Source organism: Leopardus geoffroyi, chromosome A1, assembly GCF_018350155.1.
Source record: "Leopardus geoffroyi isolate Oge1 chromosome A1, O.geoffroyi_Oge1_pat1.0, whole genome shotgun sequence".
Classification (NCBI taxonomy): Eukaryota; Metazoa; Chordata; class Mammalia; order Carnivora; family Felidae; genus Leopardus; species Leopardus geoffroyi.
This window is the reverse complement of record NC_059326.1, coordinates 226,367,442-226,395,217: the sequence shown is the minus strand read 5'-3', so window position 1 is coordinate 226,395,217 and position 27,776 is coordinate 226,367,442. Positions and strand designations below refer to the sequence as shown.

Genomic DNA, 27,776 nt, shown 5'->3' with positions numbered 1-27,776 from the left:
ACAAAGGCATTCAAGCAAATACAGAAAACCCAGATAAGGGCTCCATGGAGAATGCTTATTCTCAGAATGATCTGTCTTCCCTCCTGCATATGTTTATAAATATGAATCTTACTCTCCATGAAATGACCATCACTTTTCTTCTGAATAAAAGATTCTTAATAACCCACTTTGCTTATGGCCTTTGAAAGCCATGGGTTGTGAGTTATGGATGACATTTCCCATCAAATTTAGGGAACTGATTATTCCATTTTGGTTGACTAAGTACCATAAGCTCAAACAGAGTGTCTCCATATTATTAAAAGTTTTCTGAAGAGAAGGAAGGAGTGTTTACCCTTCAAAACTCCTTTATATTCACATTCTCTGTCAATGGCAGAGATTCAAATAGATGGGCTGCCCAGCATCCAGTTCACTGATTAATGGAAGCCATTTATTCCAAATGGATTTTGGAAGCCCAGATGTCAGTTTCTGTAGCTCCAAAAGCAACATAAGAAGTCATTTACCCTCTTTTGGTCAATGCATGATTTTCATAGTGGCCAAGTCATGTCCAGTATCTCTTAATTATATTATCTTGAAAATTACAGCCTCAAACATCCATTCTCCAAATAGCCAAGTTTCCTAGATGACAATCAGTTAGATGATGGAGCTTCTCTTCAAAACAATCCACCTTAGAAATTGTATGTTTTTCAACATCAGGATAAAATAAGCCCAATATTAGTTTTTACTTGTTTTATTATCACTATATTTATAAAAATCATTATTAAAAATAATCATAATCCATGGGGCACCTGGGTGGCTCAGTCGGTTAAGCGTCCAACTTTGGCTCAGGTCATGATCTCACGGTTTGTGAGTTCGAGCTCCACATCCGGCTCTCTGCTGTCAGTGCGGAGCCTGCTTCAGATCCTCTGTCCCCCCCTCTCTCTTCCCCTTCCCCATTCATGCTCTCTTTCTCAAAAATGAGTAAACATTAAAAATAATAATGATGATGATGAGCCAAGGGAACCTGGCTGGCTCAGTTGGTGGAGTGTGCTACTCTTGATCTCAGGGTCATGAGTTTGAGCCCCATGTTGGGCATAGAGATTACTTTAAAAATTATAATAATCCAAAGTAGGCTGAATTTCTCATATGTCATGGTATTTATTTAAAATCCTACCCCTTGGGGCGCCTGGGTGGCGCAGTCGGTAAAGCGTCCGACTTCAGCCAGGTCACGATCTCGCGGTCCGTGAGTTCGAGCCCCGCGTCAGGCTCTGGGCTGATGGCTCAGAGCCTGGAGCCTGTTTCCGATTCTGTGTCTCCCTCTCTCTCTGCCCCTCCCCCATTCATGCTCTGTCTCTCTCTGTCCCAAAAATAAATAAACGTTGAAAAAAAAAATTAAAAAAATAAAATAAAATAAAATCCTACCCCTTGTGGGGCGCCTGGGTGGCGCAGTCGGTTAAGCGTCCGACTTCAGCCAGGTCACGATCTCGCGGTCCGTGAGTTCGAGCCCCGCGTCGGGCTCTGGGCTGATGGCTCAGAGCCTGGAGCCTGTTTCCGATTCTGTGTCTCCCTCTCTCTCTGCCCCTCCCCCGTTCATGCTCTGTCTCTCTCTGTCCCAAAAATAAATAAACGTTGAAAAAAATAAAATAAAATAAAATAAAATCCTACCCCTTGAAAATTCTGTAGATCAAACAGTGAATGACTCAGGAAGAGCAAATTGATCATTTATGATTCTAAAATACATCTTTACTACTCTTCTTCTCTTTATATCCATCTGATTGCACTCTTTGTCCTTGCTCCTAAAACCAGTGTATTGAATCTTCACCCTAATATCCTGGATAGTACAGCGGATTGAGGGAATTGGCCACTATAAAGGCTTTTAACATATTGATGCAAATTATAAAACTATAAGCTCTAAGTATTGACCTTTCCGGTTCCTAGAAAACTGAAACCCAGAATGAAATGTGTTTCAGTAGGAAAAGTAATCATTCACTAGCATACTCTATTTCTAGAAAGCCATAAATTTGAAAATTCTGTCAATCAAAGTCAAAGATCGGGGATTGGTAGCTTTCTCTGACCAATGTACCTAAAAATTTAACCACCTCTTCCCAAGATTTTATAGGTCTCCTTCTTTGCCCGGTATTTTTTTCCTTAGCACTTGCTCCTAATTAGTTTGCTAATTATTTGACTTGCAATTTATACCTGTATAGCATCTGTCTCCCTCTCTGGGTTGTATGCCCTCTGAAGGCAGAGATTTTATTTCTTTCACTTACTTTTTTGTTCATCCCCTGCCCCTAGAACAGTGCCCATCAATTAGTAATTAAGTATTGGTTGGATTATTTAAAGAATGAATAAACAACAAACACAAAATCTGGCAGAATTGTATTTGTTACAACACTTGTTCTAATAAGGTTAGAAGTCAGGAATGAATGAAGCACAATCAAATGCCAACAACTTTGAGAATGCTACTTGATTTAACTTTCCCCAACAATATGATGGAATTAATATATATAATGTCACTGCTGGTCACACAGCTTTTGTTAGAGGTTGAGCTAAAATTTGGACCCTGGTCTGCACATTGCTAAAGTCCATGCTTTTTCTATTGTATTATACTGACCCTCATATAATCTCAACCCCTCTAGAAGACGTGTAACAAATATTTTAAAGGATGGGCTTAAGTTACAAAGGCTAATTGTGTCAACATACTCATACCCAGGACGCTCTGGAGACCTGGAAGAAGCAGTTGGATATTTATGAATGGCAGTAAGTATCTCCTTGATACTTGAAAAGCATAGAGTCCCAAAACTCCTCAATTACTCACACCAAGTCTCAGGTGATCAGGGAAAAAGAAGATGATGACAAGTCACATAGTTCCTTCATGAATGATGGGAGAGGACAACTGCACCAACACACAGATTAAGAGACTATTTGATTAGGGATCTGAAACACTTAATCTCATGCAGTACATAATCACCATGATTGCAGAATCATAGAATCTCCTAAGCTGATAACTTCACAAAGAAAGCTAGCTCACCAACTCTTACTGATTTTTCATGAGGCTCTGTTTCAGGAATAACCATATGCAGGTTCAAGCTCCCTTAGCCAACAATCCTACCCTATGCTGTCTGCAAGGATACACTTTGGATTCAAAGACCAAACAGGTTGAAAGTAAAAGGATGAAAATGATATATATATATATCCAAACAGTAATCAAAAGAGAGCTGGAGTGGCTATGCCAGTGATTGTTACCACAATATCAAACAAAAAACAGACTTTAAGATGAAAACTACTACTACAGATGAAGGACATTTTGTCATGATAAAATGGTCAATCTCTCAAGAAGGTATAACACTCATAAACATATTTGCTTCTAATAACAGAGCCCCAAAATACAAAAAGCAAAAACTGACAGAATTGAAGAGGGAAACAGACAGTTCAATAATAGTTGGAGATTTCAATACCCCACTTTGAACTAGAGAGAATATCAACAGAAAATAGAAGCCTTGAACAACACTATCAATCAACTACACCAAGCAGACATTTATAGAACCCACCACGCCACAACAGCTTCTCAGAAATGCATGCAACAGTCTCTGGGACAAACCATATGTTAGGCCAAAATCCCTTACCCAAAATACCTTAGGCCATATATGTTTCAAATTTGAAATTGTCCAGATTTTTAAAATATGATACGGCGCATTTTCAACATAAATGGAAAATTCCACATCCTCAGCAGGGTCTATCTAGGTCAACATCCTATTTTCTAATCACAGTATCTCTACAGCAAAAATATGGATATTGACCTTTACTGATCAATAACAACTATCAATAGCTTCAGGTCAATTCAGATGTTCTATCATCAAATGAATTACACAAATGAAAATAAAATTTAAACACCTGCTGCTTCTACTTTCAAACATTTTTCAAGTGGATCCACTTTTTTTCATGTTTGCTGCCATCATGACCTACTGCTCTGTCCTTCCACCCATTCACCAAGGGAGCCTTCTAACAGCATTCTTGCCTCAGCCCAGCCTCTCTCCAACCCAGTCTCCACAAAGCAACAAAAGACATCACTCCACTGACTGAGACTTTCCAGAGCCTTCTGCCTGCCCTTAGAATGAAATGCAAATTCCTCATGAATGAGGAAATGCATGAATGAAATGCAAATGGCCTGTGTGGTGAAGTGCACCCCTGCTTCCCTGAAGACATCATTTGCTCCTCCTCAGTCATGGTCCTCTTTTTACTCCCTCGAACATACCAGCTCTTTCCTACTCACAGTCTATGGTTTAGCTGCTCTCCCTTTCAACATGCTCTTTAGAGTTTTTCAAAGGTGGGATTATCATCAACCTTTATGTCTAAGCTCAGATGTCATTTCCTCAGGAAGACTTTCCCTACCCCTTCTATCTAGATGGACTTAGGCTTCCCCATGATTTTTTTTAATAAACTGAATTTTGGAGCAGTTTTAGATTTACAGAACAGTTGCAAAGATAGTGTAAAGCGTTCCTTTGTACCCTGCACACAGTTTCCCTCACTGTTAACATCTTACATTACCCTGATACATTGGTCACAATTAATATGCTAACAGTGGTGCATCCCTTATTAACTAAGCTCCACACTTCACTAGGATTTCACTAATTCTTCCCCGATGTCCACCTTTTTCTGTTCCAGCATCCCATCCAGGACACCACCACATTACATTCAGTCCTTACGTCTCTTTAGCTCCCTCTGGTCTGTGACAGTTTCTCGGGCTTTCCTTGTTTTTCCTTCGCAATGTGGAAGGGGCATTTGTAGACTATCCCCCAGTTTGGTTTGCGCTGATGGTTATGTCATTATTAGACTAGGTTAGAGGTTTTTAAGAGGAAAACCATAGAGGTCAAGTAGTCTCATCACAACATTAACAAGGGCATATGTTATGAATATGACTTATCATGCATAAGTTTAACATAAACCTAGATAAGGCAGAATTTGCCAGGCTTCTCCACTGGAAGGCTACTCCATTGGCTCCTCCCACCCTATAACCAATCTACTCTTGGGAAACAAGTCACTAAATACAGCCCACGCTCAAGGGATGCACAGAGATGTGCCTCACCTCCCGGAGGGGACAGTAAGCAAATAAATTATTCGGCATTCTTCAGTTAGGGAGATTTGTCTCTTTCCCCCCCATTCACTTATTTATCACTTATTTATATCAGTATGCATTCATGGCTGTTCATATTGTAGTTTGAGTTATAATCTTATACTACGTCATTTATTTCATTCCTCAAATTGTTCCAGATTTTGCCACTGGGGGCGCTTTCACGTTGGCCCTTGTGTCCCTCTGCTGTGCCTCCACCCTTTGGTTTCTGGGCACTTCTTGACTTTCCAGCACAAGCCACTCCAGACCCACCTTGTGTAAGAGTAAGCATTTTGTATGTGACTCGTTCCTTTTATTGGAAAATGGCACTGGAAGCTAAGATCTGGCGCTAGGTGAGTTTGTTATTACTGGAGTGTCACTACTGTTAGGCCTTCTCAACAGACAGAGCTAGGCAATGGATAGGCGTATACTAACCCAGGCATAAGCACACAGCTATAAATAGTTGTATCTATCTTAAGCAAAACATGAATTTGTACTGATGTCTCGAACTCTAATCCAGCACCGCATGGCTGAGTCTAGTTTGCCCTGTTTTAGTCACTCACTTTATTTCCATTAGAAGTATTCACATAATCCATAATTACCTAGTCCTTAAAATTTATTTGCTTATTTGTTTATGGTCTGTCCCTCGCCATCAAGAATTTAAAATAAGAAGCAGACGTTTGCCTGTTTTACCTTGCTCCTGGGCCTAAAACAGTGCCTGCTATATGATAGAGGTTAATATGTTGAACGCATGAAAAAATAATCGACAGGAATGTATTAATTATATAATTCTTAGTAAGAAATAACAAAGATGAAATATTTTGAGGCTACCCCTTGACACAAGTGAAGTCATCTTCTAGACCAAAAATACACACATTAATCCATTGCTCTGCCCTGTTATATCAATAATCTCCACACATTCATCATCACTTAGCATTGAAATTTTTCCCTACAAGCAACTCAAGAAATGGTTAGTTTTCTCCTCCTAAAGTTTACTATAGTAGAGCTTAATCATGTCCAAAATGAAAGTAGCATGTTTCCATCTCAAATGTCCTTATCTGTAACAGATACTACCTTCAGTCTCAGTAGGGTGCAGGTCAGAGAGAAGAGGTGGGCAGGAGGTAGGGAGATTAGTCACCCATTGTTATGTGTTTCACCAAATTAGTCAAACAAGTTTCAGTATCCAAGAATCTTTCCCACCATATTCTAAGAACCACGTGTCATCCAAATGTACCCAACAAATCTTGACACAATTAGTTGTAATCTTGTTGGCTTAGCATTTTTTTTCATTTCTTTATACTACTTAAATTGCTGAGAAGTCTTATCTAGATTTGAAAATGACTTTAACAGAAGCCTTAGCAGCAGGACTGAGAGGCCCTCATGAAGGGTACAAGAAAGCAGTTTCAGAAGGATGAAAAGGTGGTTTTACATCCAAGATTTCCTTTCAACTTCCATGAGCGCCTGTGTGGTTCAGTCGGTTGAGTGTCTGACTCTTGATTTTGGCTCAGGTCATGATCCCAGGGCCATGGGATTGAGTCCCATGTTGGGCTCCGTGCTGAGCGTGGAGCCTGATTAAGATTTTCTCTCTCTCCCTCTGCCTTCCCCTGCTGTCATGTGCTCTTTCTCTAAATAAAATAAAATAAAATAAAATAAAATAAAATAAAATAAAATTTAATTTAATTTAATTAAAAAAAAAGGATTTTCTTTCAACTTCCAGATTTGAGCTTGGGAATGCTTGATCCTAGGGGATACAATGTGGGTAAGAATAGATAACCCTTCCTCTCCAAAGGACTGGAGTTTCCGCTAAAAAAGTTAAGGGGATAATGTTGTCAAGAAAGTAAGAAAAAGATGGAATGAGCATGAAACAAATATTTACTGAATGTTCCATGTATTCCTAGTAAATCCTGTGCTCTTTTTCTATTCTACTATAAATATTTTATGTTCTTTATTTTTTTCTTTAAATTAATAAGAGATTCCTTACATACATATTTATGTAAAAAAAAATTGCAAATGTAACATAGAAAAGAAGTTAATACTGGGGAGTGAGTGGGGGGGGGGAGAGAAAAGAAAAAAGTACTCCCCTGTGGCTTCTAGAATATTCTTTCAACAAGAATATAAGTAAAATTCCCTGATACTTGTGAGAGAGGTTATCATTCTTAAAAATCTTTTTTGGAGGCGCCTGGGTGGTTCAGTCTGTTGAGCGTCCGACTTTGGCTCAGGTCATGATCTCACAACTCCTGAATTCGAGCCTTGAGTCGGGCTCTGTGCTGATGGCTCAGAGCTTGGCGCCTGCTTCGGATTCTGTGTCTCCCCTCTCTCTCTGTCCCTCCCCCACTTGCACTCTGTCTGTCTCTCTCTCTCTCCAAATAAATAAATATTAAAAAAATAATCAAAACAAAATCTTTTTTTAACAGGCTGAACAAACCAAGGAGAGCCTGTATAAATTTCTTGAAGAAATAGCTCCTTGTTTATTTGAACTATATTGTAACTCAGAGTCACGACACAAACGAGTATCATGGCACAAGATCAAGTCCATATATAACAAAGGAGCGCCCAGAGGGTTCCTGTAATAAGAGCTAGATGCATATGGGAGGGCCTCCTGTGCCCAAGTTAAGCTTTGGCCACTTGCACATAATTAGCATACCAAAATGAGAAAGGAAACCAAAGGGCACACGAAGGCAATGACACTCTATTATTATGATAAGAACACACTGCCCGAGTTTTAGCAAAGAGAACTGATAGAAGAGATAAACACTGGAGAGAAAGCAGGTTTTCAGACGCTAGTCCCCAGAGCATACCACACCTAAGAGGAAGGACAGAAATCCTCAGTAAATTCTCTTCTGGGCTTTGCCTGTATAGAAATGCTTCCGGTTTGGGCCATGTCTTCCTACGTGAGCTGCTTCGTGCCGAGGCGCCATCCACCTCTACTTACACGGGACCTCATCGGGCTAAGTCATGTAGAACAGCTGCTGAATTGTAAGTTACGCTCTGGCAGGGACCATGTGGTCAAATACCCAAGGATACAGAAAGCACAAGCCATAGCGCAGTTTTTCCTGGAGAGACCCCAGGGACTACCATCCATTTACGTGTAATTATAGGCGATTATCTCCTACCGGTCCACTCCCTGCTGCTACGAACGGTCAGAAGCACACTCACCCTTCCTCAGTCGCACCACGCTACTCTTACAGGGTCCGAAAACAGAAGGGAACCTAGTTTGTCACATCACAGTAAAGCCACGTGCCAAGCAGGAAATGAGCAAGGAGAAAAGAGTCTGTTCTCTTCCTCCGTGTCTCTCTGTGTTGGAGTATTGTTCTCACCAGTAGAAAAGCACTTTTGGAGTTACATCACAACTGTACAAACCGTTTGTCAAAAAAAAAAAAAAAAATTCACCTCGTTTTTAGCCAGGTGACAGATTCCACGCCAAAAGAGTTGTACCACGTAGACGTTCTTAGCAGCTCATCTATACCCATGATCATACAGCAAAATTTCCGGCAGATTATTCAGATTCTCTGAACAAATGCTAGATGAAATCCTTCAACCAGTGACAACCTCAAGAAAGCAAGTGTGTCACACATGGGTAATTTCACATTTACAGAGTCTTTTTTCATGACATTTTATTTTGTGAAAAGAGCAGACATGTCTCTCTGGAACCTTTTGTGGGTTTTTTTTTTTTTTTTCCTTTCAATTTTAGGCTTTTAAAAATAGATCTCTGTATTACTCTTAAGGCTTTTTCCTGTGGTCTGAAGAACTGAACATACTTGCCCGAACAGCTTCAGAAGAGAATTATTAGAAAAGCAACTTAAGAACAAGCTGAAAACTCACAGCCAATAGATGGCTGATGTGCCAGCATCGAACGCACGTTCGATCATTTTCCTTGAGATGTATTCTCACTGCACAAATATGAACATGGCCCCCTGGTTCTGTTCATCCTACTAAGACACTCGTTCATTCATTCATTCACTCATTCGTACTACAAATAGCCACTGAATGACCACAAAGCGACCAAGAAAGAGAAGCTTTCCCAAACTCTGTTGAGCTGTGTTACAGAATTTGTTCCCAAACCCCTCCCACTCACTGATAAGCTTGTCCTCCCAGAAGGCAGGCTTGGAAACCCCAATCAAACTCAACAACATTTTAAAACATTCAAAAGTGAGTGTTCTAAGCATACCTGTTGGGCTGCAGATAGCCTGGGAGGACCTGCTTTAGGGATAGATCTGCGAACACTCTCCAAAATGCATTCTACAACTCAAAGGGACAAGAAGGTGGCCTACTCCAGGGACACTGAGGGCTTCTTCTGGGATGTCTCCGCCTTCTGCTTCTAACTTAAGTGAAGCAGCTCCTGGAAATGGAGGCTTTGAGTTCAATACAACCAAGAAACTGTTCGGAAGAAACAATGGTTTTAATATTTAGTGTAAAGTTGATAGCATTTTGTTATGGAGATACAGCCCCACCATTTTCTGAATGATATAAGTGTATGATGATTTCACTCAAAATTACAAAGAAACATATAAAAATCTGGGGACACTTCACCCATCTCATTTTCTAAGAGGTCAGAAAATACCAAAGTCCGTGTTGATACTTAATTTGTTTAAACTGGGGGTTGGCAAACCACTGTCAAACCCACGTGGGCTCAATCCAGCTGGCAATCCAGCTCTTTTTGTGGTGCCCACAAGTGTTTACGTTTGAAATCGCTGCGGTGTGGGGTGGGGTGGGGGAGACAAAAGAAGGATCTTATTTCCTGACATGTTAAGATTATATGAAATTCAACTTCCAAGGTCTACAAGTGAAGATTCCCTGGGACACAGACACGCTCATTCCTTCACGCGATGGTTATGACTGCTTTCGTGCTAGGACAGTAACCATAATATTTTAGGCCCTCAGAGCCTAAAGTTTACTGTCTGGACCTTTACGGAACAGATTTGCTGACCTCTGGTTTACATACCAAGATTAATGTTATCAAGTGAAGACATTCTGGAGCCATTGCAAGGTTCCTCTACCCAACCACTACCCAATTTTCTTGCCACCGTAAGTTGCTTTAACCAAAAAGTCTGCCCAGTTCCACCCCAGGTTGGCAGCGGCGGGGGGGGGGGGGGGGGGGAGGGCTCCTCTTCCAAGGGCAACTGGGGAGGGGCCAAGAAAGTGAAGAAGAGAGAGGTGTCAAAATAGAAATACACTTAAACAGAGCTAGGAAGTGTAGAAAAGCAAATGGGTACAGAAGACAGTTCTGGAAAGTACCACCATCCGGGCAACATCATCCCAGTCCTCTTTTGGTAAAGGGTAAAGGTCAACACCAGCACAAGATGCCTCAATGGACTCCATCTGTTTGACTGCCATCTCAGAACCATCCGGCCTTGAGACAAATTGTAACATCACTGTACACGTGGCCTATACAATAACTAAGATGGCTTATAAGTAGTACACAAAGTATAATTTACATATTTTATTCAGCAGAGAATCATTAATCTGTTCCAGTGAGTAAAATGAAGATTCATGTGTTTTGAGAATTAGTAAGCAAATGAAACAAAAATAATTTCAAAGGCGAGCAAATTGCCTCATGATGTGTTCTTTGTTTGTTTTGACATTTTTAATTACCTATAAAATATGCCAACATATGCATTTAAATATTACATTTTAATGTTGTTTCTCAGTTGTTCAGGCATGGTAACGAAAAGCTTCTCCTCAGCTTGCCATTTGCTATTAAGCCCGCAGCGAATGTTAGTAAGAGAGCAGGGGTTAGAGAAAACCAGAGAAAGGGTGGTTCACCATGTCAGCCAGGTGGTATGTATGCAGACATTTTTAACCCATAAAAGGAAAATGCCTTGAAGTATTTTGAAGTATTTTGAAGTATTTTAAATGACAGCATGAAAAAGCGATACAGTTCATGCTCTGATGTCTTCTTACTACATGTTCAAAATCACACTTGATTTTCTATAATAACTTGTCAACTTCTCCTGCTGTGTGTCAGTTACATCACGAGAATGACTGCATCACTTCTGAAGGTAGACCATCCCTCCCGTGACACAGCCCCACTCGGGAAAATAACGACCACAGAGTCCTCGAGAAGTTAAGGTTCTATAAACGCTGTACAAATAAGGTCCGGAACATTAGCCAAGAGGGACCCACCTGGTGCCAACTGCCTCTCTAATTCAAAACTGTCATGATGAGCCCCGGGGTTTTGAGAATATGGGTAGAAACGAAAACCGCTCTCAAGTCGTTCTCCCTCCTAGGAGACTTTGAGTCATTCTTACTGCTATGAGAAGACCTGTTGCTGACAGCACACTGAGTGTTGAAAGGCAAAGCAGTAAGGGGAATGCTGAGAAAAAATGTTACAGGCTAGTAAAAATGTCCAGGGGCCGAATATTCACAAAGGTATATGGCCCCCATGCAACTCTCAACACTGTCCGAGGCAAGTTCCTTCCTCGCCCTTTCCTTTGGTCCTTGAAGTAAGGGGGGAGAAGGAAAGCTGATGGGAACCGCCATTCACTCTGACTGACGCTCAGCCAACTGCCTGTGCCTCTTTGTGATTGCCCCCCAGGGATCTCTGGGGCTTCTCCAACCTCCTCTTGCTCACAGGCACACCCCACTCAGTAGGGGCATTTCCAAAGTGTAAACAAATGAGAAACTGAATCGCACTAGTCTGTGCCTGGCCACCCGTGGAAGCATCTCATAACTCCCGATTATGAGTAGACTCCAATAAGGACCCACGGGGAGGGACATTATCTCTGGGGCACATACGCCCTTGTGTGCTGAGATTGTTATAGAGCATAACACCTGATTCTTAACATGCTGTTTATTCATTATGTACAAAAATAAATTTGTTCAGACACTGAGATGTGCTCTCGAAGAAAAAGTGGGGTGTCAACATCCAGGGATAAAGAGTGATATGGAAAGAGAAGTCATTAGCTTCATTTTGGTGACAAGAGATTGAAGGAAACAACAGGGACCTGTGAGTGACTGAAGGTCCCCATCTGTTAGCTGAACGAACAGGTAACAATAATCAAAGCTAACATTAAAATGGTACCTACTATGTACTGGGCACTATTCTTAGCACTTTACATGTATTTATGTATTTAGTCTTCAAAATAATGGATAAAATAGATGCCATTATGATCTATTAAAGATGACTTAACTGAGAGCACCTAGCTGGCTCAGTCGTAAAGCCTATGACTCTTGATCTCAGGGTTGTGCGTTCTAGCCCACATTGGGTACAGAGATGACTTTTAAAAAAATGAGTTCACTGAGGCACAAAGAGTTAAGTAATTTGTCCAAGGTACCTTCCATTTATAGTGTTTTTTCCTATGTTTAAGGAGTGAGGTCTTTTATAACAAGTCTTAAGAATTCTCCTACAATATGTTACCAAATAAATGTTATCTCTTCAACCGTCTATATTCCTTGCAAAAAGCACTGAAAGAATTCAGAACCTTGAATATAGCTTAATTAGTTAATGTCACCAGCATCTCAAGATAAAATTGATCTTATATGTCCTTAGATTCCACTAATTTTATACCATAGTATGAGATTCAAAACAATTAGCTTTTACTCTTAAAATATTATTAATGCGTCATCTTGAATATGCTAATCAATAAAATAGATTCTGCAAGTAGGTAGGAGGGTAAATGCATGCTAATTACTTGGAATGTCTTAATTAACTCCACTGCTAATGATACAGCAATTAAGGCTTAAATATGTTTAGAGGATACATCCGTTTTCTACTGGGTCATGTTGCTGAGAATCGCTAAAACCCAATGGAATGGAGAGTTTTAGACCCAAATTCTCAAAGAATTCTAATCTCAATGAGAAAAACAAGTAAAACTAAAGTTCTAGACTCACTGCAACATGTTTCCCTCGCACATACACCTGCTTCTGGTTAGCCATTCTTTTCCCTTCTCGGTCCCCATATTCCTCTGAGCACCAGGAGGTACCTCATGGTCATAATCACTTCTGGAAGTGCTTGGGGGTCTGCATCGAGCATCACTGATGAGTCAACCTCCTATACATTTTTTGAAGCTTGTTTTTTATTTCTGAGCCCTGGGAGGGGAGTTATGATGGTGCCTGTGGACCTATCTGGGCCTGGTGAGTACTTAATACAGAGACCAGGGTAGTTAGAGCCATTTTAGAAACTATCTTTTATTGTGGATTAAAGATAGCCACCCTCTTTAAAATTTTTTTTTTCAACGTTTATTTATTTTTGGGACAGAGAGAGACAGAGCATGAACGGGGGAGGGGCAGAGAGAGAGGGAGACACAGAATCGGAAACAGGCTCCAGGCTCTGAGCCATCAGCCCAGAGCCCGACGCGGGGCTCGAACTCACAGACCGCGAGATCGTGACCTGGCTGAAGTCGGACGCCCAACCGACTGCGCCACCCAGGCGCCCCGTCACCCTCTTTAAAAGAAGGACAGACTCCAAAGGCGGAGTCTATTTTCCCTCCTCAGAATGTGGGCTGGTCCTGTGACTTGCTTTAATCAAGAGAATACAACATACATGAAACTGTACTTAAGCGATCTGTAACTTCTGCTTTCATGCGCTTGGAACTCAACAACCTACTGTGAAAAATCCAAGTCACGTGGAAAGAGAACCGAGGTGCCAGGTGACAGCCCCTAATGAGCTTCCAGCCAACAGCCAGCACCAAGAACAAGTCACATAAGTGAGCCACCTTGGATGTTCCACTCTAGTCAAACCTCTGGATGGCTACAGCTCCAGACTGACACCACATATAGAGAAGAACCTACGAGCTGACTTCGATCAACCCAGACTCTGAAGAGATAATGTGATTGTTGTTTAAACTGTTAAGTATTTGGGGTGCTTTGTTAAGCAACAACAAATATGTCAAAGCCTTTCTACACCATGTTAGAGACCCAGGCTAAAAACCAGTTCCTGATGGACTCAGCATAACACAGGATAAGCCATGATAGGCCCAGAAATGGCCATGATGGAATTGAGAACACTTTCCAATATGCGACGTGGTGGCTAAGACCATGGACCTTAGAGCCAGCCTGACTAAATCTGAATCCTGGCCTTTGATTAGATATGTACCTAGTAGAAGTTATATAACTTTTCCGTGTCTCAGTTTCCATTTGTGTAAAACAGAGATAATACTTTTCCCTACCTCGTAGGAAGATTAAATATCAGTATCAGCATATGTAAAGCACTTAGAACAGTGCCTGGCACAGAGTAAGTGTTCAGCAAATGTTCTCTATTAATATTATTATTTATTCTCTCTTCTGTTCTACATCCAAGGAACCACCCACTCACAGCTACAGAGGGCTCTATACTTAAGACATACGTAACCTTCCATACTTAGACGGATGTGGAAAGAAGAGGAGTGCCACAGCATACTTCCTGTTTGATCCTACACCATGAAGAAATGGATTTCTGCCAGGTCATAAAAGCATGAATGTGATAAATGCTAAATCTGATCGGCCTCACACCGGCAAGGGAGAAAACCAAAAATCAGAGTAAATGCTCAGTTTGTAGGTCATCCGTAACAGAAATGTCAGACGAGTAATAAAACTTTATCTGAGAATAACCTGCTCCTAGGTAGAAGAATCCATACTGTAGGAACTTTATAACTGATTTCCACTCATTAAGGGCACTGAGCTTTATATGCATATGACATAGTCCTGGAGGGCTATTTCTCAGGCATGTTCTGCGCTATCATTATCAGACTTATATCAACTTTGTTTCTAAATATTATTTGGTCGTCAACTCTACCAAACAGGTCAGGTTGCGGAGCATGGCCGTATCCGCATGTGTCGTAATAAAATCAGTTCTAGTGTATTAGTAACACTGGGTCCATTTTGGTTTGGGGTTTTCGTTGGTTCTGTTGTTGTTGTTTTGATTTCATATCATATACACATTTTGAGGAACTGCTTTTGTTAAAATGACACTGAATGATTCCTTTTCTGAATGAAACAAAACATAGTAGCAATCACTTCATTTTGCTATAGAATTAGTAAGCAGTATTTTTTTGTCCTGGCGCTTTGTCTCTTCTGTATTTTAAAATTATATCAAGGACCTATTTCTATTTACTTCAAAATTAATCATCCCACATGAATTAAGATATAGTGGCCATAAGTTCTTTAAATACTTAGCATTCTGTTCGAACTCTTGAACATCTGGCCATGGTACTTCTCATGGGACTTTTCCACTGGAGGCCCAAAGCTGCCCCTTTCCCATCTCCCCCATGTTTCTAGTCATAGAATTATTGTAGATCCAATTATACGACTCTTATCCTTGTATCTGGACACGGTTCCATGTGTTTTTCAAGACAGCTACGATATATCCACAAATTGATACCCAAGTAGTTCAATCAATTAGAGGTTCTGGGAAAATGTGTTAGGTTTGTGCCTATCTTCAGCACGATAACATCACTCCTCCACATTAGTTACTCTTCTTTCCAAATTATTTATAAGCCTCAGGTCAACTTGAAAAAAAATTCATATTTTCATTTCATGCCTGCTAATCATGCTTTAAATGGTGACTATCAGAGATGCAAATTAATTGCAAACCATACGAAGGATGCACAAATTAAAATCTATGAAATGTAAATTATGAATGCAGTTGTACATCAGCTTCCAGGTCCCCATGCGATCACTAACAGTCTCACTTATTGTATATTATTCAATGGAAGCTGCATTTGTTGATGTAAGCAGAAATAGAGAGATTTTATGACTTTCTTCCGCTCCTAACTTTCCCTTTTCCCTCTTCCTTCCATTTGTCTTCCTTCCCTTGTCCCTGTTTTGAATCTCCACTTTTATGTCTGCCTAACTTCAGCCCCAGGTTCCTACCAGATCTCATCAGTCACACACTATTCTGCATTAATTTAATACATCATTTTTAATATTTTCAATTTTACATCCCACCGATCGACTCGAAGAACCTGAGTCAGCCCCACCAGAAAAAATGAAAGCCTATTTTTCCAAGGGCATTTGTAGGGTTATGGCAATTGTGTTTTATGTGATTATACACAAAAAGTTTAAGAATATACACAATTTCAGTGGTATTATTGAGAGTAACTGTTGGCAATACCTCTGAATCCACTACGTACTTGAACACAACAAATGATTAAAGTAGCCAAAGCTTCTAAATGTAACATCATACAAAAAATAACCTAGTGAAGTGAAGAGCCTAGTTTTCAGATTAAAACTAAAAGACTCAACTGAAGTTTCCAGACTAGTAAAGTTTTACTTTACATGCATGTGTTTTCCATCAATGCAGCCCATTCGTGGCTTCAAAGCTTCAATTAACAAAATATTATAAAAATAGTGTAACATGGCCAATTAATAAAATCGATTTAACTGAAGTATTTCACAGTTTACCAACTTGTCCTTTTAGAAGCAAAGATGGGTATCATTTTATCGAAGAGCAACAAATTAATAATGGAAACCATTTGAATAAAATGTCTCTTGAGTTCCTCAGATTAAAAAGTGTCACAGATTTTTCAAAGCACAACTCAACAAATTCTTCATCTTGGTTTTATTTTGATTTGCATAAAATGTTTTTGAGTAGCATTATGTCGGTATCCTTCATAATAACTAAACTCAAGTGCACACATGTTTAGCAAGATCATTTCAGGAAAAAGAAATGTCACCGATGTTTACCTGGCAAGGCTGTTTCATTTTAATGGCTATGACATGGTATCTGTAACAGCAGAGCTCACAGGTCCAGGAACCCCTCTCACTGATCCATTTCAGCAGGCACAGCTGATGTGTATACCGAACGGATCCGTCACATCGGCAGGGATTTAACAACTCCCCCTGAAAAGATAACACCTCAGGTGAATATCTGTACTTGTGCCTCTACTTAAAAAAACAAAACAAAACAAAACGAAAACTAACACTTGCTTTCTTTTCTTTCAAAGCCATTTACCCAGATGGATACAAGCATCAATCTACATGAGAAAATTAAATTAAATTTTTATACTTCTGATGGGAATGAAACTACAATCTTAAAACTATTTCAAAGATATTGCTTGATGTTATGACATAAATGTTCTACCAACACACAAAATGTCTCCAAGATATAGCTCCCAATACCCTTGGGGGAAAGCTGTACTATTAAACCTCTTTAATAACTTTTAAGTGGATGGTCAGATGCATTTCCTCTGCAGTTATTCTTAATCATTGCTAAAGAAGAAATGCATGGCATCCCTGAAAGTAGCTTGCAATAGCGTTATGCTTTTATTTTTTCTAAATGTAGCATCATAAATATTGACTTAGGGCACTATATTCCTGAAAGCCTGCATATTCTTACGCAATTTCCTTACTTTTAAAAATACTAAACCTAATGTTTTCTCAGACCACACATTTTGTAAGAGGTATATTATCCTGCTGCCTCCATGATCACTCTCACAGAAGTTTGCATGTACCTCTAACGGAGTTTATGTTAGAATTATGTTTCTAACAAAATAAAAAAGAAGTTATTAGCTAAATACTCTTTCTTTCGCAAGGTCAAAGTACATCCCTATTTCTCTTGTAAACACTGTGACATGCTTTTCACATCAGTGAGTCAACATAATTTGCAATATGTAAAGCCCCTGCCCTTTTTGGTTTTGACGTGACTCACCCCCAGTTTGTATTCTAAGACTCTCTGCCTCCGTAGGCATGTGTGGAAAAAGGATTTGTTTCTATCTATAAACCAAAATCCATGCAGCAATTCACAAAGGAGATACTTATGACATTATCATTAAAGCACCTGAGGAATGTGTAACTGTAAAACCAGGTAGGAAAAATTACGTGCAGACCCAATTAAACCCTGCGTTCGCCACCGGGACATTCTCATTTGCCTTGACAGAAAGGGAAAAGGGAACCCAGGTAGCTGCCGCTGAGTTGGCTGGACTGGACCAGCCGGGCTGGAGAAGAGCCGGGAGGCGAGCGCTGTCCGTGGTGCTGAAAGGTCGACTGTCCTGGGCAGGCGCCGGTCCAGCTCGGACCGGAGCCCCCCGCCGGCACCTCCGGGGTCCCGCAGGGCCTTCCTTACCTGCTCAGCGCCCTGGAAGCAGATCTTGCAGATGGGCTGGTGGTGCTGGTGCTGGTGCCCGGCGCGCTGGTCGCCACCGCCGCTGCTGCTGCTGCGGCTGCTACACACCGAGCGCGTCTCGGGCTGGTCGCTGGCGCCCCGCCGCTCGCCCTCCCCGCCCGCGCCGGCCTCAGGCTCCCCGGGGACGCCCTTCCCCGCCGCCGCCTCGGGGACCGCCGCCTCGGGAAGGCGCCTCGGACCTTCCCCGGAGTCGCCAGCCGCCGACACCTCCTGGCCGGTGGGCGGCAGGGGCGCGGGAGGCGGCGGCAGCTCGTCCGCGCCCCGGCGCCGCGGGACCACCTCCGTCGGCGGCTCGTCTGGTCCCGCGGCGCGCTCGGGGGACGCGGGCGGCGCGGGCGAAGGTGGCAGGTAGCGTGGGGGCGCGGGGACCGAGGCCGGCTCTCCCGGCGGCGGCGGCGGCGGCGGCGGCGGGGGCGGCGACGGGGGCGGCTCGGTGTCCCCGCTCTCCGCCCCGCGGCGCCGACTGCCGCTGTGGCCACCCTCAAAGCTCATGGTGGTGCCGCCGCCGCCCTCCTGCCAGCCCAGCTGGCGGGCCGGGCTCGGGCTGCAGCCGAGGGGAGAACGGAGGGGGTGGGAGGAGAGAGAGAGAGGAGTGGAGGGAGGGAGGGAGGAGGGTGGGGAGGGGGGCCCGGGCGCCAGGGGCTAGGGGGCGGGACGGGGAGGGGACGCGGAGGGCCCGGCGGCGGCGGCACAGGCTGCTGCTCCGCGGAGCCGCCGGCTCGGCTCTGGTGGAGGCGGCGCCGAATTCGGCTGCGCGTGAGAGCCGCGCCGGGGGGGGGGGGGGGGGGGGGGGGGGGGGGGAGGGGGACCGGAGCCGCCCCGCGGTGGGGTGGGCGGGGGAAGGAGGTGGAGGGAGCCGGCGCGGGGCCGACGTGGAGGAGCGGAGGGGGCGCTCCGGAGGAGGGGGGCCTGAGGAGGCGGGTGCGAGCCCCGTGTGGGGTGCGGAGACCTCGGGCTGGAATTCAGGGAGGGGAGATCCCCGAGCCGCCTCCACCGACCCCGCCCCGGGGCCGCTCACGTCGGTTCCGGGGCGGATTACCCCTCTCCTAACGGCGCGGCACTGCGGCTCCGGGAGCCGGGAGAGGGGGAGGGGTCGGAGGCCACGGGTCCAGAAACCGTTACTGGGAAGGCAAGTGGGCTGCGGCAGCCCTGGGCTGGGTGGGGCCGGGGTGGTCGAACCCGAGACCTGCGTGGGAGTTGAGGGGCGCGAGGCTGGTGTCCTGGCTCGCGGGAGCCGGCGGAGCAGGGGCCCGGGAAGGGGCGCGCGAGCCCGGGGGACGGTAACCGCTGCTGCACGGGGATTGCTCCGGGCCCTCTCAGAGCCTTCTCCCTCAAGGGCGCTCTCAGGGATCCACCAGAGCCCTAAAAACCGAAGCCTCTGGAACCTATATCCTCCCTCCGTCCGTCTCGCCCCAGAATCTTCCCTGCGTCCTCCTCGCCCCCTCCCTCCTGCAGTGAGTATCCTGGTTTATTTGTAAATATCTTGGTGACATTGTAACTATCTTGGGTCATTTCCTGGACCGGCTCCTCCCAGCTGAACTCCGGTGCCACGTTGTGTGGCGGGTGGTCACTTTCATCCTCGCCCTTTTATAAAGGACTCAAATGATACCTCTCCTCCCTGAGAAGTGGCTGTGTCCTCGGGTCTTGGTTTCCAGCAGCCCAAGGCCAATTCTCTGCACTGGCGCTCTGGGAAACCTTTCTGGGACTTTTCTATAGGCAGGGCAACTTTCTCCTCAGTTCTTTTCTGGAAATAAACTACCATACCTGCAGGGAACGGGACGGAAAAGCCCGCACATGCAGTCGTTTCCAAATCCGTTCAGTGTAAACTCATAAAGCATCGGATTTACGTAGTGCAATGTGCCTATCCGAGTCAATGGTGATGTTCACTCTTCTAACAGTTTAACGTCTTTGGCGCAGTCGACTCTCTCTGGGCAGTCATTTGGGGCTGCAGTTCATAGCTGAAGACCCAGGATGAGACAGGCTAAGTAACTTCTTCAAGGTCATAGGACTACTGACAAAACTTTTGAGTTCCCTGACTCCAGATCTTCCAGCTCAAATACCCAATGATTTTTTTTTTTCCCCAATCCTTTATAAAGCCTCCTAAAATGGTGTGTCTTGGTGGCACCACGTCCGACTAATAGATGCTCTGAAAGGACTGAGATAAACTAACAGCTGAGATTATTTTTTCTCTTATAAGTTTTGGAAGTAAAAAGTATACGTGGTTAAAAAAAAAAAAAGTCCCAGGTCTTTAGACATAAATTGGTTTGACTGCAAAGCGGAGAAAGAAGGTTGTGAACAAAAAAGTTCAGAAATGCTTTGTCACCCGTGGTCCTGAATGAAATAGTTCCCGGGAATGTCCTCTAACACTTAGCGCCCCTCAGACTTGCTTAGTTTTGGTAGCAGAGTGGCAGGCAGCAAGCATATTTTTAAAATAATAATCCCTGAATGCCCTTGGAACTTACCACACTGAAGAAATGTGGCTGTAGATCTGTTTTCATATGTGTGCACCTGTCAAAATGACATTGCACACCGTTTGTATACCGCCACAGGCTTAAGATAGTCATAAGCCTTGATGCTCAGTTATTGAGTTAAAAGCTGTCTAAATTGTCTTTAAAAATCCCCTAAATAATTCAATTAACAACTAGTAAATTTCTACCAGGCAAGACAAAGTACATTAATATTTGAAGGACAGCATACAAGCCGTGGATTCTGTATAAAAGATGCGGAATGATTCAGACAGCAGAGTATCATGGATAAAAGAGGAAAGAGCCACAGTACTGGATGTGTCCTCTTAGTTGGTTGTTTCTGAAAAACGATGCTAGGAAGAGAAAATTAACTTTCATCTATACGGTGAGTAACCACATAAAAACATTATTTCCCAGCTTCTATGACCTCCAAAGCTGACCCTTCCCTGAAAAAGGGACATGTGTTCATGATCTTCATTTAACTCAGTGAATCTTAAATGGATCAAGGAAAAACACCTTTGTGACTTTGAATGCATCGTCCGCTGTAAGAATATAGAACGCTGGGGAGCACAGAAAAGATGAACCACTCTAGCTGCTGGCATCCAAGCAAAAGAGATGATAGAGACACAGACATCTGATAAAGAATATCAGGGCACCAGCAGGCCACTGACAGGCATCCAATAGCCAACATGCACCTACCAGAATGCTGAAAGGCACATCCAATCTGCTTCAACCTATGTAAAGGAGAAGAAAGATACGAATAATATAACAAATGCCAGAAAAGTCACATCTTAACCCCCACCCACCCACCTCCCTTCACGCATAGGCTGAGTGAAATGTACCCTTCACCAAAACAGTCCTTTCACTATGAAGTTGTAAAGCCTTTAGATACCAGAAGTTTCTTGAGCTGAATCCAAGAATGAAGGAGAGCTAGGAGGGGCCCAGGCAAGTATGTCCCAAACAATTACTTGGTGATATTCATGGATATCTCTAGGAATCCTCCTTGAATTTCCCATGTTGCTCTGTCCTGAATCTATCCTCTGGGGTCACATTAGGGATTTTAAGCAGAAAACAATCCAGGCTACACTAGGTCAGAATGGTTTCAAAATGATCTTGAAGCTAGATTATGTGTGATGACCTTGATATGCCCTTCAATAGGAGGGTTAACAACAGGAAAATTAGCCTGGAGAGCTCTTCGGAATTGCTTTTTGATTCTTTCGAGTTAAACTCTTAGAGATGTTCCAAAATTGTATAGTTGGCACCTTTGGAGTGCACTAATTTGTTTTGTTTTCGTTTTAGCTTTTCTTTCCTTCAAATTCCTTCTGTATTTCTGGATTTACACCACAAATCCAGACATTTAGTTTTAAGGTAGTCTTGTATTTTCACAAAACTATTTAATGAGACATTTTTCTCTTTCCCAAACCGATGAAAAATGTTCTTTAAGCTATATACTATACCATATTTGTAAATATAAATTCATAGCAAATATTCATTATATATATTGAATAATTTAGTGATTAAAAGATGGATAAACCAGCAGGGATGCATGGTAATGGTTACATCTTTTTGAAAAGTGTTTTGGAGAACATTTACTTGGCTGGGGTGCACTCATTTGTCTCTGTGGTCGCTAAGGACAATACACAGAATCCTCAGTTGCCTTCAAATATCTAAGAGAAAAGAACTCTGTGCTATAGAGCAATTAGGTCATGTTGTATGGGTGGGGGTGTGAGTGTTTAGAGAGGATAGTGAAGTGCAATCTACGTATTGTAAATATTCAATGCAGAGCACAGCTTTGTTGTACGTCAGAGCTAAAACGGTGTCAGCATCATAGAACAGTGCTGTGTGCAGCCCAGTCCACAATGTATATCTCCTACTCTCACCTGTCCACTGAACTTCAGTCTCCCATGTCACCGTGTCTCCTTGACTGCCCTACTTAGATGCCGAAGGGCCATTTCAAACCAACCTAGTCCAAAAGCAAACAACATCCCAAACCTGCTCGCTTCCCAACCTTCGTTATGCCAGTAAGCTAGTTGTTCATTCATCCAGTTACTGAAGCCAAAATCCTTGGAGGCATCCTTGACTGAGTTTTCACATCATACATTCAGTGTATCAGAAAGTTCTTTCAGGTGTACTTTCAAAATATACTCCAAATTTCACTACTACGTTTCACCACCCCGACATCCCAATTCAAACTACCATCACGGTGCTCCAGGACTATCATATAGCCTCTTGTTGGGGCCCCTGAGTGGCTCAGTTGGTTAAGCGTCTGACTTTGGCGCATCTCACGGTCTCGCAGTCGGTGAGTTTGAGTCCCGCATCTGGCTCTGCACTGACAGCGTGGAGCCTGCTTGGGATCTCTGTCTCTGTCTCTGTCTCTGTCTCTCTCTCTCTCTCCCCCTCCCTCTCTCTGCTCCTACCCCACTGCACTCTCTCTCTCTCTCTCAAAAATAAATAAATGTTATTTAAAAAAAATAGCCTCTTGTCACCCTGCTTCTTACACTTGAATCCATCCCCAGTAGCGGCCAGGACAATCCAATTCAAATGTGAGTCTAATCATGCGTGCTCCTGCTCAGTACCCACCAATGGCTTCCCGTCATACGTTGTGCACTATCAAAAATGTTAGCATGCCCTTCAAGTCTTCCTTCTAACTTCTGGCTACCTGTCTGAAGACATGACCATAGCTTTCCTCCCCGCCCCCGTTCCTCTTCCCTGTTGTTCGCTCCTACCACATTGACCTTGCCAAGTACACTCCCTCTTCAACCTTCTTTGGGCTCCTTATGACTCTTTCCCTCACTTCACTCAGATCTCTGCTCTGAGGCACTTCATCCAAAAGACCTTCCTTAACCTTCCTATCAGAAATAGAATCCTCCAGCCCTATTTTAACTCTGACCCTATCCCGGTTTTATTCTTTCTCATGTCACTACTCAGTAGTACATGCAGGCACACCGTTTCATCGCCCGTCATTGGCTTCACAGATACTGTGTTTTGTACCAATAGAAGGGTTGCGGTAGCTCTGCTTCGAGCAGGTCTGTCAGTCCCATTTGCCCAACAGCACTAGCATTTCTGTGTCACGTTTTGGTAATCCTCACAATATTTTGAATTAAAAAAAAAATTTTAGTGTTTATTTTTGAAGGAGAGAGAGACAGAGTGTGAGTGGAAGAGGGGCAGAGAGAGACACACACACACACAGAATCCGAAGCAGGCTCCAGGCTCTGAGCCATCAGCACAGAGCCCGATGCGGCGATCAAACTCACAGACCGCAAGATCGTGAGCTGAGCTGAAGTCGGACACTCAACTGGCTGAGCCACCCAGGCGCCCCTTGAATTTTTTTAAATCATTATATTTGTTATGGTGATCAGGGATTGCAATTCACTGAAAGCTCAGAGGATGGTTACCATTTTTGAGCAGCAAAGAATTTTTTAATTAAGGTATGTACTTTTTGTTTAGACATCATGCTATTGTATGCTTAATAGACCACAGTGTAGTGTGGACATAGCTATTATATGCACTGGGAAACCAAAAACACAGTAGGCTCACTGTATTGTGATATTTGCTTTATTATGGTGATCTGGAAGCAAAGCCACATATCTATGAGGTATGCCTGCATTTACATATTGTGTGTATTCTGTTGGCTTTTTTTTTTTAAGATCCTATTTTTTTTTATTTTTTTTAACGTTTATTTATTTTTGAGACAGAGAGAGACAGAGCACGAAGGGGGGAGGGGCAGAGAGAGAAGGAGACACAGAATCGGAAGCAGGCTCCAGGCTCTGAGCCATCAGCCCAGAGCCTGACGCGGGGCTCGAACTCACGGACCACAAGATCGTGACCTGAGCTGAAGTCAGACGCTTAACTGACTGCGCCACCCAGGCACCCCAAGATCCTATTTTTAAGTAATCTCTGTACCCAACGTGGGGCTCAAACACACAACCTCAAGATCAAGAGTTGCACACTCTGCCAACCGAGCCAGCCAGGCACCCCTGTTTGCTTCTTATCTAACATCTTCTATTGAAGCATTTGCTCCACTGGAGACTTCTGTCCACTGTGCCTGGTCAGAGTAGTGTTCAGCCAATACTTATTGAACAAATACTGTAAAACCTTGATTTGCGAGCAAAGTTCATTCCAAAGCACTCATATATCAAAGCTTGTAATGCAAAGCACTCATATATCAACGTGAATTTCAAGAACTATTGGTTCATTTGGTTAAGTGTTGGACTTGGGCTCAATTCATGATCTCACAGCTTGGGAGTTTGAGCCCTGCATGGGACTCTGTGCTGACAGCTCAGAGCCTGGAGCTTGCTTCAGATTCTGTGTCTACACCTCTCTCTGCCCCTCCCCGCTCAGGATCTCTCTCTCTCTCTCTTTCTCTCTCTCTTTCTCTCTCTCTCTCTCTCTCTCTCTCTCTTTCTCTCTCTCTTTCTCTCTCTCTCTCTCTCTCTCTGTCAAAAATAAATAAACATTAAGAAAAAAGAAGAAATGTTTGCTTGTCTTGCAAAACACTCCCAGAACAAGTTACTCGCAATCCAAGGTTTTACTGTATATGAATAACTCCGTCCAGTCAAGCAGGTAATAACCAATCAGTCTCTGTCTGTAAAGCATTGTACGTTTGGTTAAACCATACTTCCCAAGTGAGACCACAATCTGTACGACAATGAAGGATGTAGTTACAGCATTTTGGCACACTCCATGTCATGCGAATACATTGTTTTTTTTTTCCATTGCTTAACCAAATTAACTAAAATTATTCTCTTACCAATTTGTAGTTGCTGCCTAGTCATTTGCTACTATGTAGAAGTAATATCAAAGTCTTGATTGACCTCTGACGAGCAGCAGAATACACGATCCCAAAATATATCATTTTGGCAGGTACCTTATTTCAGATTGAAGGCTTTCAAGACCCAGCAGATTCAAGAAAAACTTTGACCTCTCCTGTAACTACATAAAGAATTAGATAGAGGGCATGGCCCAGAAAGAGAACCATTACCAGAGATAACTTTTATCTAAAAGTTAGATGGCAAAGCAAACATCTAATTACAGAAATCTGCTCTTCACATTATCCTGTGAATCGCCCTCTTCCCTTCTTCAAGCCCCAGGTCTCTATCCCCTTCCAAAGCTCAGGGTGGCATGTAAGCCACAACCGCCTCACTTGCCTTTGGGTCTCATATTTCATGGGGCTCCCATACCTCCATGATTTGTTTTTCTCCTATTCATCTGTCTCACGTTACTTTAATTAGTAGACCAGCCAAAAGAACCTAGAGGGGAGGAAGGCGAAATACTGTCTCCTCTATACCTTGATTTCACATTCAATGAAGATGTCAGAAATTTGAAAATGCATGCCCTTGGTTTTAAAGGAAAGTGAAGGAATATGGATGGATGGTCTCTATATCTGACCAATCAGACTGATCACTCATGGTGCACCCCATATGATTTTGCACAACACTGCATTCTAGCCTTTATCAGTCTTATCCATAAGTTTGGTACCATACTCTCCTTCAAATCTATCTTTGCCTCTTCCATCTTTCCATTGTTCTCTGTTCCTGCTGGATTTCCACTCCTAAAGGCTTCTAAATCTAAGCCAACCAGCCAGTCCTCTACCCTTCCTAGGTGCCTTGATCCTCACTAAGCTCCTTTGATCTCTCCCAGAACCCGCTCTCTTCTCTGAACACTCAGGGATATCTAAACTTTGCATGCAAAATCATCAAAGTTATGAGATAATGAGCTTCCTAATTTCTACCAAAAACACTTCCTATATCTCCCCCCGCCCCCACCAATACTCTGAGACCTTCAAAACAATAAAATAATATATTAAGGGCATGTTTGATTGTAAAACATCATATTCAATTTAAAAATTACAAAAACACAAAACAGCAACACATTATTTTCTCTCTTGGTCTCACTTCCTTGAAACTTGGAAATGCAGAAGGTATTTTAGCAGACAAGCTGAAGATATAGAAATATGTTGAATTAGAGGCTCCTGGGTGGCTCAGTCAGTTGAGCACCTGACTTGATTTTGGCTCAGGTCATAATCTCACAGTTGATGGGACTGAGCCCCATGTTGGGCTCTGTGCTGACAGCACAGAGCCTGCTTAGGATTCTCTCTCTCCTCTCTCTCTCTCTCTGCCCCTCCTCTACTCGTGCTCTCATTCTCTCAAAGTAAATAAATAAACATTTTAAAAATATGTTGATTTATTGCGTACACTGTATATCCTAAACCTGGCTGAGATCCGGAATGCAATCACATCAGCATGACCTGATAGAGACTCCAGGCTTTAGAAGGACCTGGAAGAAAGTCAGCACTGATTTCCCTCAGCTGAAAATCATTTATTTTTATAATAACCTCACACGTTAAATTGGATGGTTTTCTTAGGACCTTTATCACATTATGCCTTGCATTGTGGTTAGGTATGCATTTATCTAGCCCCCTCGTGCTACATTGTAAGCTACTTGGAATTCAAGTGGATCTGTTTAAATGGACCTTTTCTCTGAAGCATGCACTATGATGGCTGATATTAATGGAACTCAATAAATGTGGATTAAATAAGTAAATATTAACTGAAATCTTATTTCAAAAGAACTATTATTTACACTTTTAAAGTTTTTGATAGAGTTCCATAAATGACTTAAAGATAGCTATGCTTCCATGATGTTTGGATGGAGAGCAGAAAATTAGTTTGCTAGACAGACAAACTCTTCACACGTCCCTTTATTAGAGTCCCTAAGGAACAATCCAAGATTAATAAGTACAGTGAAGGACACCTGGCTGGCTCTGTCTGTAGAGCATACAACTCTTTATCTCGAGGTTGTACGTTCAAGCCCCACACTGGGTGTAGAGATTACTTACAAATAAAATCTTCTTAAAAATTAAAGTAAGGTACAGTGAAACACCCACGTTTCTTTTTTCTTCTCCCTATCCCTGCCCACCCTCCCTCAGGATATTTCTCTTACCACCTGGGCAGCTGGGCAGTTGCCCCACCGTTTTGAGCAAAGTGGAGCTATGAAGCCAGAAACCTACAAGGATGCCCTGCTGGAGCTTGGCTTCAACCAGGTACTGACCTGAACCCTGGTTGCTTTCCCATAAAATCCTAGGCTCCCTCTTTCTTCTCCAGGGCCTGGAGACCCAGGACCTGCCTCCATGAGGGGTACTAGTCTGCTCCCATTCCCTTTAGAGGGTCCCTGTTCAGACAAGAGG

General features: G+C 43.0%; 1 protein-coding gene across 1 annotated transcript in view; it reads right to left on the bottom strand.

The window, feature by feature from the left end:
* The window catches only part of MARCHF11 (membrane associated ring-CH-type finger 11), a 109,742-nt gene extending 91,004 nt beyond the window's left edge, over positions 1–18,738 (bottom strand). The window contains exons 1-2 of the mRNA XM_045441644.1: positions 18,066–18,738; positions 16,688–16,843 (exon numbers count right to left, since the gene is read on the bottom strand). Coding sequence (XP_045297600.1) covers positions 16,688–16,843; positions 18,066–18,617 — 708 coding nt within the window. The 5' untranslated portion in view covers positions 18,618–18,738. The remainder of the gene's footprint in view (positions 1–16,687; positions 16,844–18,065) is intronic.
* Between the last annotated feature and the right edge of the window lie 9,038 nt (positions 18,739–27,776).